We start from the raw sequence: 14049 nt of genomic DNA on the forward strand, positions 1-14049 counted from the left end.
CTCTCACAGACCTGGAGCCCTCAGGGAATGTCCTACTGGTTGCAGGATGCGACTGGCTGATCAGGGGAAGACGCCACCCCCATCACCCTGCTGCTGCTGCCACTGCCGGCCGCCACAGCCACCAAGGTGTTTTCATCAACATGGACTCCAGTCTCTTCACTATGAAAAAATGACAACTTTCTTTAGGCATTTTCAAGATGTCTCTTTCATAGGATATGACATTTCTTTCTTTCTTTCTTTCTTTTTATTTGATCTCACTGGACGATTTTTTTCCATTGATTTTTAGAGAGTATGGAAAAGAGAGGGAAAGACAGAGAGAAACATCAATGTGAGAGGGACCCTTCAATTGGTTGCCTCCTGCATGAGCCCTGACCTGGGCCCTGGCCAGGAAGGAGCCTGCAAACTAGGTACATGCCCTTGATCAGAATCTAACCTGGACCCTGTGGTCCATAGCCTGAGGCTCTATCCACTGAGCCAAACTGGCTAGGGCAGGATATGACATTTCTTAGCCCCTCCAGCAGCAGACCTTCATTTTTTCCTCCAGGAATGAGGTGGAAAAGCCCTAGATCACCTTCTTGGATTCTTATTACCCATGTTACCAAGAATACTGCAAGTGGTGTACAGGGAGCTTAGCCAATGAGCGGTAAAAAAAAAGGTGTTTCCTTTGCAGTTTACACGCAGAGGCTGGACTGTTGGTGCACTGTGTGTTGTGTCTCCACACCGGGCCAGCCATCTGTGCGCACAGCCTCCTCCTGAGCTGGTTGCTACTGTTACGGCATCTGGCTAATTTGCCTATTACTATATATATAGATATAAACATATATATCCTATCTAATAAAAGAGAAACATGGTAATTAGCGTACGACCGCTACCCTTCCCATTGGCTAATCAGGGAGATATGCAAATTAACTGCCAGCCAAGATGGCGGCTGGCAACCAGGCAGCTTGAAACTAACATGAGGCTTGCTTGCTTCAGTGACGGAGGAAGCCAAGCTTCCCTGCCTGCCTTGCCGGCCTCTCAGCTGCACTCTAAGCAACATTGTAACAAATATAGAAGCTAAACAAAACCCCGGGCTTCAGCCAGCAGGACTGCAACATTTTTTCAAATACAGAAGGTAAACAAAACCTGCTTTCAGCAGCGGAGGTCTCATAGCTGGAGCCGAGCCTCAGAGCTAAAGCTGGCCCAGAATAAAAAAAAAAGGAAAAAAAAGACAGGTTGGGAGCTTCAGTCACCTGCCAGCCTGAAAACGGCCCTCATCCCCTCACCCAGGCTGGCCAGGCACCCAAGCGGGACCCCCACACTGAAGGGGATGTGACCAGATGCAAACAGCCATCATCTCCCCACCCAGGCTGGCCAGGCACCCCAGTGGGGACCCCCACCCTGATCCAGGACACCTTTCAGGGCAAACCAGCCAGCCCCCACCTGTGCACCGGGCTTCTATCCTATATAGTAAAAGGGTAATATGCCTCCCGGCACCAGGATCAGCGTGACAAGGGGCAGCGCCCAAACCCCCTGATCGCCCTGCTACTCTGTGTGTGACAGGGGGCGGGGCCACAACCTCCCTATCTGCCCTGCTCTGTTCGTGACGGGGGGGGGGGGGGGCGGCGCGCGGGGCGGAGAGCTCCTCAACCCCTGATCAGCCCTGCTCTGTGTGTGACAGGGGGGAGCTCCCCAACCCCCTGATCGTCCTGCGGCTCTGTGTGTGACAGCGGGCGGGGCCACAACTTCCCTATCCGCCCTGCTCTGTGCGTGACAGGGGGGAGCTCCTCAACTCCCTGATCACCCTGCGGCTCTGTGTGTGACAGGGTGCGATGCCCCAATAACCGCCCCCATCAGCCCTGCCCTGAGTGTGACAGTGGCGGCACCCGAACCCCCTGATCCTCCCTGCTCTGTGTGTGACAGGGGGCGGTGCCCCAACCCCCCAATCGGCCCTACCCTGAGCGTGACTAGGGGTGGCATCGCAACCTCCCGATCCGCCCTGCTCTGTGCATGACAGGGGTGGTGCCCCAGCTCCCCAATCAGCCCTGCTCTGAGCCCGACCAGGGGCTGCACCTAGGGATTGGGTCTTCCCTCTGCCACCCGGGAGCGGGCCTAAGCCAGCAGGTCGCTATCTCCCGAGGGGGTCCCAGACTGCCAGAGGGCACAGGCCAGGCTGAGGGGCCCTCCCACCCCCGAGGGCACAAATTTTTGTGCACCGGGCCTCTAGTCTATATATATATGCTTTAAGCACTTTTCAATACATATGTCTGCTCTATTGAAAGGCTAAATGAGAGAAGCTCAGTAACATTATTATAAAGTGAAGGAACTAAGACCTCAGACCCACTGGAATGGACATTATCCTTTAACAGGAAGAACAGGATCAGACTGAGGTAGAGGAGGGAGAATGACCCAGTGCCTTCCTGATGTTGGGCACCATGCTGGTGCTTTGCATGTGTAATCTCATTTTATTCCTTCAGCTTCTCTCTGAAGTAGGCAGCATTTCGTGTTTACAGATGACAGGGTGAGGATCAGAGAGATTAAGTTACGTGCCCAAGGTCACAGAGGAACTAAGAGTCACAGCCAGGATTCAAACTCAGGATGGGGGTAACTCCAGAGCCCACATTCTTGCATGGGGTAGACCCATGGGAGTAGTTAACCAATACATCTCGGTTTGTTGCTGCATTGAGGAACCTTGACTCAAACGTGATCTCATTTGTGTTTTCAAGAGTAACTCATTCTCTATAGAGGTAAATCCATGAGAAAATGAGCCAGTGAAACTGGCTGCACTTAGCTTATTAGGTGAGCTGTCAGAGTGGCCCTGACCTGGGAGTTGAAAGAGTTAGCAATCCATGAAAATGCAAAACTGACTTAAGGTCTTACAGCCTTGGTGTTCCTAAGCTCCTATGATTTCTAGCTGAAGGAGGTGGAAGGTGGTGGGATGTTTACTTAAGGAAATCGCTTCTCTCAGAGTCTGTGGTCCAGACCCAGGGTGTTAGTACCAGCAGGAGGGAGTGGGGTTGAGGGGTGAGTGTGGCTGGATTAGTGACAGGGACGCCTCAGTCCACTTCTGAATATTTTTTCCAGCTCACAAGTCGTTGTTTTTGTCCAGTTGTGTTTCTCAGCAACAAGCACCAGTGGCAAGGAGGGGCATAGAGATCCACAGCACCCAGAGCACCACAAGACACAGAAAGTCTCACCGAAGGAGAGTGCCCACATCCCTAATAGAGGAGGAGGGGAAGGGGTAAGGTGAGGAATGGCTTTGGAAAACATGTCCATCTTACTCAGGCCTGCCAGGTCTGGCTGAGAGAGTCTCTCCCAGGGCTGGGTCTCCGAGGAATCTTTGTGACTAGAAGGGTGTGAGGACCTATGGAAACCTAAGGTTGGGAAGTGGAGATCCCCTCTAACATTTCAGAAGGTACTGAGTCCTTGGGACCAGGTTTCCCGCTAGGGTAGGGCACGTGGTAGAACACACCAGCTCTCACTGGTGATGGCTTTACCTACTGTGGTTGGAGGTTGAGGGTTTGTGCTCTGTGAGATCGCGCTGGTCGCTTGCCCTAAACAAATATCAGAGACTGTGACTCCTATTCCCAAGCATCGGCTCTTTGCTCCCTGAAATAGGAAAGACACTGTCCACTCATTTAAACCAGAGTCAGTATTGCCTTCCTCCTAGGGCTCCTCTTCAGTGTACCCACCATCCCTTCTAGAGTGCACTCCTTTCCTGCTGCACCAACGTTCACACAGGCCCATCCCCTTTTAAAAAATCTTCATCTGGTATTTGTTATTTTAAGAAAGAGGAAGAGGGGAGCAGGAGTGGAGAGAGAGAGAGAGAGAGAGAGAGAGAGAGAGAGAGAGAGAGACCCCCATCTGGGGATAGAACCCCCAACCTAGGTTTGTGTCCTGACTGAGAATGGAGCCTGCAACCTTTCTATGGGACTATGTTCCAACCAACCGAGCCCCCTGGCCAGGCACAAAGGTCGATTCTTTATTAATTGCTTCTGAGCCTATTTCTACCTGGATACCTTTTGGCTTTGTTGATTCTGTTTTCATTCTTCATTTATTATCCAAAAGGCCTTTGGGTTCAGCTTTTAAAAATATATAAATTTCTTGATTTTAGAGAGAGGAAAGGAGGAGATATAAAAGCATCAATGATGAGAGAATCATCCATCAGCTGCCTCCTGCAAGCCCTGTTCTGGTAAATGAGCCCACAACCCTTGCATGTGCCCTGACTGGGAATCGAACTGTGACCTCCTGGTTCATGGGTTAATGTCCAACCACTGAGCCACACAGGATGGCCTGGTTTCACGTATTTTTAAGGTTCTCTTCCTGTCCTGCCCCTCTCTTCTCCTCTTCCTGTGGTTGGCAGAGCACACAACTCGCTTTCTCCTGCTACTCTTTTCGTTTACTGATTTGTCTTCCTTCTTGGACCTTGGTTTCCCTGACTATAGGACCAAGGAATGTAGTCAGATCTGCCCACTCTAAACCACAGGGGGATGGAAATAACCATGCTCCAAAGAGAGTGGGGTACAGGAAGCTTGAAGACCAGGGAAGAAGAGGCCTCAGGAATCAGTGCTGAGAAGCAGGGGTTTAAGAAGGAGGAGGAGCAGATCCAGGCCCAGAGACAGAGGGGAAGTCTCCTTCCCTCTCCCAGGATGGTCATCAGCCATGGAGGAAGCGGAACAAGAGGGAAGGCTGTCATACCCTCCAGTCTTTCTGATACACAGGAAGTACGCCAACGCTGCTACCAGAGCTACGCCAGCCAGGACGCCAACCACGATGCCGGCCATAGCCCCAACTGAGAGGCCAGGACTTGGTAGTGTTGGATCATCTGTCATGAATAGAAAAGAGAAGAATGAGTGGCGGTGACGTTATTTTACAGTGAGGCTGCCCTGGGAAACAACTCCCAGCATGAAGTAGTCTCTACTTGTTCCTCGAAGGAAGAAATTTCCCCTGGGAGGGTTGCTATGAGGTAAATAGCTCATTATATCCTCTAATTTTTTTCTCTCATTGTATTTCTATGTTGGTGCCCCGACTTGACACAATTCCAACCTGGACTTTTTGCACTGAGATATGGTGAGAGCTTTGGAAATGTGAGGAAGCTGATGGCCATTTTTGTAAGTCATAACTTCCCACCTTTCATGGTTGCGTTTTTTCTGTACCAGGTGTGGCGGCCATGAATATGTGCCAGTCGGGTCTCCTTGGTGAGGACTGAACTGATGGAAGGTGGTGAATGCACCACCTACTTTGCACAGAGGTCCCCCAGGCTCCCAGCAGGGATCTGAAATAAGCCCAATGCTGTGAGCAATGGTTTTCATCTTGTGGGTAACTTTAGCTCAAGGACTCCCCATCAGCCTTGCAGATACTGCCTTAGAAGGCACTGTAGCCCTGGCAGGTGTTGCTCAGTGGCTGGAGCATCGTTCCCTGCACCAAAAGGTCACTGGTTCGATTCCCAGACAGGGCACATGCCAGTGTTGCTGACTGGATCCCCAGTGGGGGTGTGCAGGAGGCAGCTGATCAATAATTCTCTCTCTCTCCCTCTCCCTTCCTCTCTCACACACAGACACCCCACCCCCCCACAACATTAAAAAAACATGGCATTGGAGGTGTTTCCAACATGCTTTAAAATGAGAGCTACTGGGGATCTAAAGGTATTGTCCACCCTGCTTCCCTTCACTACTTCCAGGGTTGAATAAAAAAACACACACAATTAAAACAGGGCTCTTCCTGAGGCCTAACTCCCTAAATAAACCTAAAGGTGTCTTGTGCAGGAGAATTTTTTTTCCTATTCAAGTTAGAGCAAAAAGTTCTGCCAGCTCCTGTACCGTGAAAAAAGTTTCCATTTAAGGATTGTGGTGGCAAACCCAGAAGGCATACTGACCACATAGGTTGCGGAAATGTCGCTGTTTAGACAGTCTGTGAACCACCAGCTTCCTTTTCTAACCTGAAACAGACATATGCTCTCCAATCACCCTGAGAGGGGTAAGTGTCATTCCTTGAGAAGTAAATGATTCCATCCCAAGTAGTCACCACTAACACCGTTGTTTTGTTCCACAGCATTCCATCCTGGAAAGGAGGGATGCTCGAGGGAACATAGCGGGGAGATGGTGCATGGGGAAGTGATAGGTTCTCATCTCATAGGCCCACGGCTCATGGAGAAAGGTCACATTTTAGGAAGCCGTTTGGAGCTTCCAAAAGCCCTGGTAGCAGAGTTAAAGGGCAGTCTCCTAGTTTCCTCTGGTAAAAATAATGGGTTGGTCATTACAGATATTCATCCTGGATCGTTATGGGCGGTCGGGAGTGTTCTTTAGATCAGAGGGATGTTTAGCTCCCATAGTCATGGTGTCCGGAGAGTTTGTGTTCCTTTGACTTTTGCGTGAGATCCACAGTGATTCTAGGAAGAAAGCACTCCCTACCTAGGACTACTTTTTGCCTACAGATGTTGTCTAGAGTTACTTGAGACCTTTAAACCAGTATGTCGAAACGTAGTATTTCAAAGACCACCTACAACAGAATTCTTTGGGATGTTTTCTAAAAACGCAAACTTCTGGGTCCCACTCCAGACATGCAGACATTCTGAGTCAGAACTTTTATGGGTAGAGTCTAGGAATCGGGAACTTTTAACAAGCACCCTAAAGATTTCCTATACAAACTAAAGCTTGAAAATAATTGTCTAAAAGGGGCATAATGTCAGCACTTTTCTTTTTCAGTTTGCCAAGTGAATACTAAACAGTAATGTTATATCCTTTAAATGTTCTCGAAGTATTCTTATATAATCATCTTTCATAATTTCAAAACTTTTCATTCAGATGGCTTGCTGTCTTCCAAAGTTAATTCACAAAGATGGGTAAACAAACAAACAAACAAACAAAAAAAGGACAACAGAAAAGATGGCACTGCAACCTAAATCGTTCTTTTCTTTCTCCTACACAATCACCAGATCTGCATCCTTGCCAGAGGAAACTTCCAGGCTCCTCCCACTTCCATCCCACGTTCTTTTCTTCACAGGGATTTTTCCCCCAAATAAATATTTGTATGTCTGATCCCATCATGGCTGCCTCTCAGGGGATGAAAACTAACAAATCAGGCTTGAGACTTTGCACTCAACTCCTCTTTTCTTTTCCTATAATGATTTATTTTTGTGTGTGTAATGCCCCCCTAACTCTAAATTAAATCATTTTGCATCTGTGTCTTTTTTTCCCCATTTCTGTTGCCCTCACTAGTGAACTCAAGATTAAGGATTAATATTAATTGTACCTGCTGTTATGAGGCACTTACTATGTGCCAGACTCTGTGCTAAATACTTTTGTTATATCTCATCTGATTCATATAATAACCTTGTCAGATAGACATTATTTCCATTTTACTGATGAAAAAAATTGAGGCTTAGAGTGGTGAAAAATTTACCCAAAGTCATATGATTAGTAAGGGGTGGATCCTGGACTCTAGGACCACTGACTTCATAGAGGCCAGTGATAATAGAAGTAATAATAGCAGCCAATACCATGAAACATTTCTGTTGTGTGTGACATTTTGCTAAGGGTTTGATTCAATAGCACATTAAATACTTAAAACAATACCACGAAGCAGGTACTCTTATTGTAATTTTCTGTTGTGGAATATGAGGCTCAGAGAAGTTGAAAATCTTGGGCAAGAAATTTGCAATTGCAAATGCTTACTTTAAATAGGAAGAAAGATTTCAAATAAGTAACCTAACTCTACAAAATAAGGAACTAGAGAAAGAGAACAAACTAAATTCTAATAAAGATTAGAGTGGAGATAGATAAATTACAGAATAGTAAAACAAGAGAGATAATCAATGAAACAAAAAGTTGGTTCCTGCCCTGACCGGTTTGGCTCAATGGATAGAGCGTTGCCCTGTGGACTGAAAGGTCCCAGGTTCAATAAGCACATGAAAAGATGCTCAGCATCACTAATCGTTAGAGAAATGAAATCAAAACCACCATGAGATGACACCTCACACCGATTGAGATGGCTGTTACAAAAACCAAAAACCACCCAGAAAACAATGTGTTGGCAAGGATGGGGAAAGCTGGAACTTCTGTGCATTGTCAGCAGGAATATTTAATGGTGCAGCCACTATGGAAAATGGCACAGCAGTTCATCAAGAAATTGAACAAAAATTACTATTTGATCCAGTAATTCTACTTCTGGGTAAATACTCAAAAGAATTGAAAGCAGGGATTTGAACAGATATTTGTACACCCTTGTTCACAGCAGCATTATTCACAACAGACAAAAGGTAGAAACAACACAGAATTCATGGACAGATGAATGAGAAATTAAACGTGATGGATGCAATGGAATATTATTCAGCCTTAACAAGGAATGAAATTGTGATATATGCTATAATATGGATGAAACTTGAAGACACTATGCTATGTGAAAAAAGCCAGACACAAAAGGATAAATATCATATGATTCCACTTATATGAAGTACATAGAGTAGTCATATTAATAGAAACAGAATGGTGGCTTCCAGGGGTTGGGATTGGGGATTGGAGAGCTATTGTTTAATGGGCACAGAATTTTAGTGTGGCAAGATGAAAAAGTTCCTAACGGATAGTGGTAATGATTGCATAACAATGTGAATGCACTTAATGCCACTGAGGTATACACTTAAAAGTTAAAATGGTAAATTTTGTGTATAGTTTATCACATAAAAAATGAGCATAAAAAGCAACCTTGTGCAAGGTCACAGTGAATGCCAGACCCAGGGTCGGAAACTGAGCTCTTAACCACTTTGCCCTTCTGTTTACTGTGATGTCTCCTGATGGACAATCTGCTCCCTGTGACTTCTGTCCCTTTATCACACCATTGGTAGAGCAATCCTCCCAGGGAGATATAGGATAGGGCAAGGGGTCACTTACATTGTACATCCAGCTCAAGAGGGTCACTTTTGCTGGAACTGATGGGGTTGAAGACCTCACACTGAAAGCCCCCAGCGTCCTCCCTCCTGACGGGGTCTATGGTGAGGATGCTGTTGTCCGGGGACAGCTTCATCCTGTGCTTGTGAGGTAGAATCTGGTTCTTGAAGAGCCACCGGATGGAGATGCCCCTGTCATTGGTGAGGCAGGTCAGGACCACGGCGTCCTTATGCTCTGTGACTGTGGCATTGCTGGCTCGGAGGGAGGGCTTCCCCACTGGCTCTGTGGAGAACAGGGGAGGTGAAGGGGTCGCGACCCACAGGTTGAGAACCGCTGCTCTAAAGACTTCTTTCATCAGAGTTGACACCTCTTGCCTCTCAGCCTACCTGAGTTTTTAAAAGAATAAGGCAGGTCTGTGCATCACAAGACAAACAAATGCATGAGGAGCTGTGCACACAGAAGATGTAAGGCTGCCTGCTCTATGTCTGGGAGAAAAAGCACAGAATCTCAGGGCTCAGATAACTATTAGGGTTTCATCACAGAGAGACACGGGACTGGGAGTCAGAGACCACCCGGCACCTGCCCTGGCTCCTCACTGACCAGCTGACTGCCTGGCTGACCTTGGGTCTCACCTGGAATGTGCAGGTGCTGAGTCCCCTCCTGCTACACAGACCTACATTGCCGGGTGGAGATGTGCTTCCACCAAAGCCTCACAGTCCAGGGTTAACCTAGAGATGAGTAATGATGGGCCTCCCCATAGTCCTTAAACCATGAGAGGACTGGGCAGGGTGTCCTGGAACTGGGTGTCTGAGCAGAAACAATACACGGGAGACAAGAAGCAAGTCTGGTGGTGAGTTCAGTACCCAGGCTGCAGGGCCACGAGGTGTAGATGTCTGCCCAGGAGCTCACTGGTGACTGACATGAGACAGTGACCCCAGAAAGGGCAGAGCAGAGTCCAGTAATGATTTAGAAAAGAGTGAGGGACGGCGGGAGCTGGCTGGCGGTGGCAGCAGAGCCAGGCTCTCTGCCCTTGGTCTATAATGTGCTTTCTGCCACTGCAGAGGGCAGGGATCCTTCCTCAACACACAGACAATAGCAGGTACAGAAGCGGGGCTTGTGGAGGTGGGGGAGCATGAACTTGCTGGAAATATGGCCCTCATGGTCCATTTGTGTTTGGCAGTTATGAGATAGATTTTGAGGTAAACTGTGAAAGAATATGTGAAAATCACTCATGCCCCAAAGTTCTAATGCCAGATTTTGGAGGAATCTCTGTCTAGGGAGTACGAAGGTCATAGACCAAGTTCTGCCGTCCAACCAGATCACACTGTGACCAAAGGGAGATGCCACAGTGGGTTTGGAATCAGGGACTCCCTGGGATAGAGAGAAGGTGAGTCCTGAGAAGAGAAGTGACCGGAGGGTGAGTCCAGGTGTCTGTGCTGTGTACAGGGAGGGAAAACACCAGATTGGGAGAAAGGACATGTGCCATGTTAGTAAAGTTAGGAAGATGGTCCCTCCCTGTTTCTAGGGACAGTCGGGCAGGTGGGGAGGAGCCCCCACATGGGCCTGTGGCATGTGTTCTTCCTTTTCTTTCTAACTCAGGAAACAACTGGAGTTTAGTCAAATTCATTCAAATGGGCAGCATCTGAGAGAAAGGAGAGTGGCTGGTGGATCTCACCATCTGAAAGGATCCCACCCTGTGGTCACGGTGTCATCATGAGAACACGTGTGTGAAACAGACAGTGAACCAGTCAGATGGTGCAGGGTCACCAGGCCCACTTTGGGAAGGTCTCCGGAGCCACTGGGAGGAATGGGAGCCTCACACCAGGACGAGGATGTGAGTCAGGAGTCAGGGGTGAAGTGAGCACAGTAAGGCCCTTGGAGTGGAGGAGAGGCCTTGGCATGACTCACGTTGGTCAGTCAGTCTGTGTGATTCTGATTGAGTGACTGTATCTTCCTGTAACTCAGTTTTCCCTGAATGAAACAGGATAAATGGTAAATGGTCTCAGGTTTCCCATGCTGCCTGTGAACGAACCTTGTATTTTTCACAGTTTCCTAACCTAAAGCTTGGAGTAGAGGGGCTGCCTAACTGTTAACTTGACAGCCTCTGTTATTCTTTGTGTTTGTGAGAGAGGCTGCCGTGGGCAGATCCCTGGTGGACTAGGAGCTTCGAGGAGCATCTTCTCTTTCCCTCCCTGGGGAGACCTTGTTCCTCTTCCTTCCTATGTCCCCCAGGGCAGTTGGCTAAAGGCCTGGGGACCTTGTCCACATACTCCCCACACGTGGTCTCAGGTGAAGGAGCAGGCTCCATCCCTCCCCACGTGTGGCTCTTGAGGCTGAGCCCTGGCGGTGACCACCTCAGCAAACTTGTGACATGGGCACCTGGGAAATTGTTGCTGCCAGTCAGCCCTGCCCACAGATCAACCTCAATCACCCAGAGGCTCCTCAGGTTCCCTGGAGTCAGGAGCCCTGGGACAGAGGTCTCGGGGAGGGCGGTGGAGTAGCTGCCTGAATTGAACTTCTCTGTGAGGATCCCAGGGTCCCCCAGGCCAGGCCCTGCATGAGTCCTGCAGGGTTTTCTCTGGGTCTTGGTTGGGCGGGGCCATGGGGACTGGACTGAGGCTGGTTCCCTTTGCTGAGTCACTCCCATCAGACTGGGCCCTTCTCTCTGTGGAGAATGTCTGCAGGGCTGGAATCCAGGAAGGGAACTCTGACCTTAGAAAGATTGTCTCCACTGTGTGTCCTGCACTAAATGCCCAAACCCAGCCTGGAATGTGAGGCAGAGGAGGATGGAGGCAGAGTGAGTCCAGGGCTGTCAGTCCTGTGTGTGAAGTAGAATATACCCCACCCGACACCCAGAGGTCAGAGGGCAATCACTCACGGTAAACACGGAGCCGTCCAGTTACTTGTTTGCTCTCAGCATCTTTGTCTATGGCTTGTAGGGTGTAGTATCCTGTGTCCTGCAGGGTGACCTTCTGGAACAGCAGGGATCCATTGGGGTACATTGTCTCTCGATTGCTGCTTGCAGGGCCGAGGGTAACTGCTTGAGTGCCTGCTGTATATGATGCAATTCGAAGGTTGCTGTGCACTGTTTCCCCTTTGTACCAGATACAGACCATTAGATTCCCAGGCAGGTTGTGGACACGGAAAAGCACATCCTTCCCTTCGGCAGCATTGGGCGGCACTGATTCAACAGTGAGCTGGGCAGTGGTGGGCAGGCTCCAGAAGGTTAAGAGTGAGGCTAGGAGGGAAGAGGGAAATTGATCAAGATTTGGAGCTCTGTATCGGGATGGAGTGATGAGGCCTTGGGTCCTGAGCAGGTCTCTTTATATCTCAGCCTTGGGGTGTATGTGTGTGTGTGTGTGTGTGTGTGTGTGTGTGTATTTCCTGTGGTCAAGTGCAGCAGCATGGCCAGCAATACTTTAGCACCTGTAACCTTATTTCCTATTTGAAAACTCCCAGGTGCCTGCCTGGCTCCTGGCTCCTGAGGTCAGAAATGCTCACAGGCACAGCTCAGACCCCTGTTGATATTAAAGACACAGCCCCTGTGTCTCCACTTTCTTACTTGTCCCTGTTCTGTTTTCCTCATGGCACTTGTGGGTCCCTGACCTCACATCTAGATCTTTCCTGTGTGTCTCCTCTCCATAGAAGGTGTGCTCCATGAGGAAAGGTGTTTGTCTGCTCTGTTTTACCCCCAGGGCCCGCAGCAGGCTGAAGTGCCTGTGGGTGAATGAATGAGTGCTCCCTGGGTCCTGCACCCCCTGGGGTGCATGTGCCCAGTTCTGAGGTTGGTGGTAAAGACAACGCTTAGTGCCCTGGCTCATTTTTTCTTGTGTCACCCTGACACAAACAGATATTATTATAATCAGTTTTTAGAAAGTATTTCAGTGATGAATAACATGTAAAACTTATCATAATCGAGGTTTTCCTGCCCCTCACCACCTCCAGATCATAGAATTGTCCTGCTGCTGAGCCCCCTCCCCCATCCTACTCTGCTCCCCTGTCCTCTCCCCTCAGGTCCAAACAGAAGCCCTCGGTCCCCTCTCAGCGCGCTGTGCTCCCCAGGAGACCCCAGCCAGTCTCTGTTTCCCCTTTTCCGGTCCACCCCCAGGATTTGAACCCTCCTTACCAGCCAGCAGGAGCCCCTGCCAGGGGACGCACCCTCTGTGAGCAGGGACTGAGGGGGACTCCATTTCTGTCCCTCCCTCTGTGAGAAGAGCTTGAGGTCCAGAAGCACTCACAGGCACTGCTCTCCCTACTGGTGGGACCTGCTGAGCCTCCTCTAGGGACAAGCTCACTTTCCTGGTCACATGGGAAGGAGGCGGGATCTGTGCCCAGGACTCTCCTGTCTCCACCCCTCCTTTCCACCTCCCCTCCCACCTTCCTGGTTACCTTCCAGCTAAATGTCAGATCCTGGGAATTGATGAGGCCTCTGTTTCCTCAGTGATTCTCCACCCCCTCCACCCTCATAGGCGCATTTCCTTTTGAGATAAGCTTGAGTCTTGGACATGGAGGTGGGGGTGGGGGTGGGGGAAATTCCCTAGAGCTCAAGTTGAGTGCACAGTAGCGCCCCCTGGGGCCTCTCTTATTCCTTCTGGACTTCTGTTTCTGAGCAGGAGCCCTGGGGTGACATGAAAACTCTTGTCACAGGGATGTCACCCCTGATGCATGGGATCACCTGTGGACGGTGGTAAAGATGGCGATGCCTACAGGACACTGTAGAAATGCTGCTTATCAGCTCCCCAGCTAATGTGGATGCCCGCCAGGCTGAGACCCTGTGAACTGGGGGTGGGGCAGCCCCGCCCCTCTCCTGTGCACAGGAGTGTCTGCAGATCCTGTAAAGGCAGATTCTGAGAGCCCTGGCTGGGAAGCTCAGTTGGTTAGAGCTTCCTCCTGATAAGCCAAGGTTGCCAGTTTGATCCCAGGTCAGGGCAGCTGCAATGATCAACCAATAAGTGCATAAACAAGTGGAACAACAAATCCATGTTTCTCTCACCCTCTCTTCCTCTCTTTCTAAAAAACAATCAATTAAAAACATATATTAAAAAAAGCCAAAGACAAACGCAGATTCTGACTCAGTAGGTGTGCAGTGGACCAGAGACTCTGCATCTAACAAGCTCTCAGGGGAGGTGGATCTTACTGGCCTGTGGAGCCCATTGTCTTTCTTTTTGTCATTTATCACATATTTATT

The 14049-nt window shown here is 49.2% G+C and overlaps 1 protein-coding gene across 2 annotated transcripts in view; it reads right to left on the reverse strand.

Annotated features, from left to right (window-relative positions):
- The window catches only part of LOC132216848 (carcinoembryonic antigen-related cell adhesion molecule 21-like), a 169395-nt gene that overhangs the window by 46072 nt on the left and 109274 nt on the right, over positions 1–14049 (reverse strand). For both annotated transcript variants that reach the window (XM_059666466.1, XM_059666465.1), the window contains exon 2: positions 11740–12099. In XM_059666466.1, coding sequence (XP_059522449.1) covers positions 11740–12099 — 360 coding nt within the window. The remainder of the gene's footprint in view (positions 1–11739; positions 12100–14049) is intronic.

Source organism: Myotis daubentonii, chromosome 15, assembly GCF_963259705.1.
Source record: "Myotis daubentonii chromosome 15, mMyoDau2.1, whole genome shotgun sequence".
In the NCBI taxonomy this organism is placed as follows: domain Eukaryota; kingdom Metazoa; phylum Chordata; class Mammalia; order Chiroptera; family Vespertilionidae; genus Myotis; species Myotis daubentonii.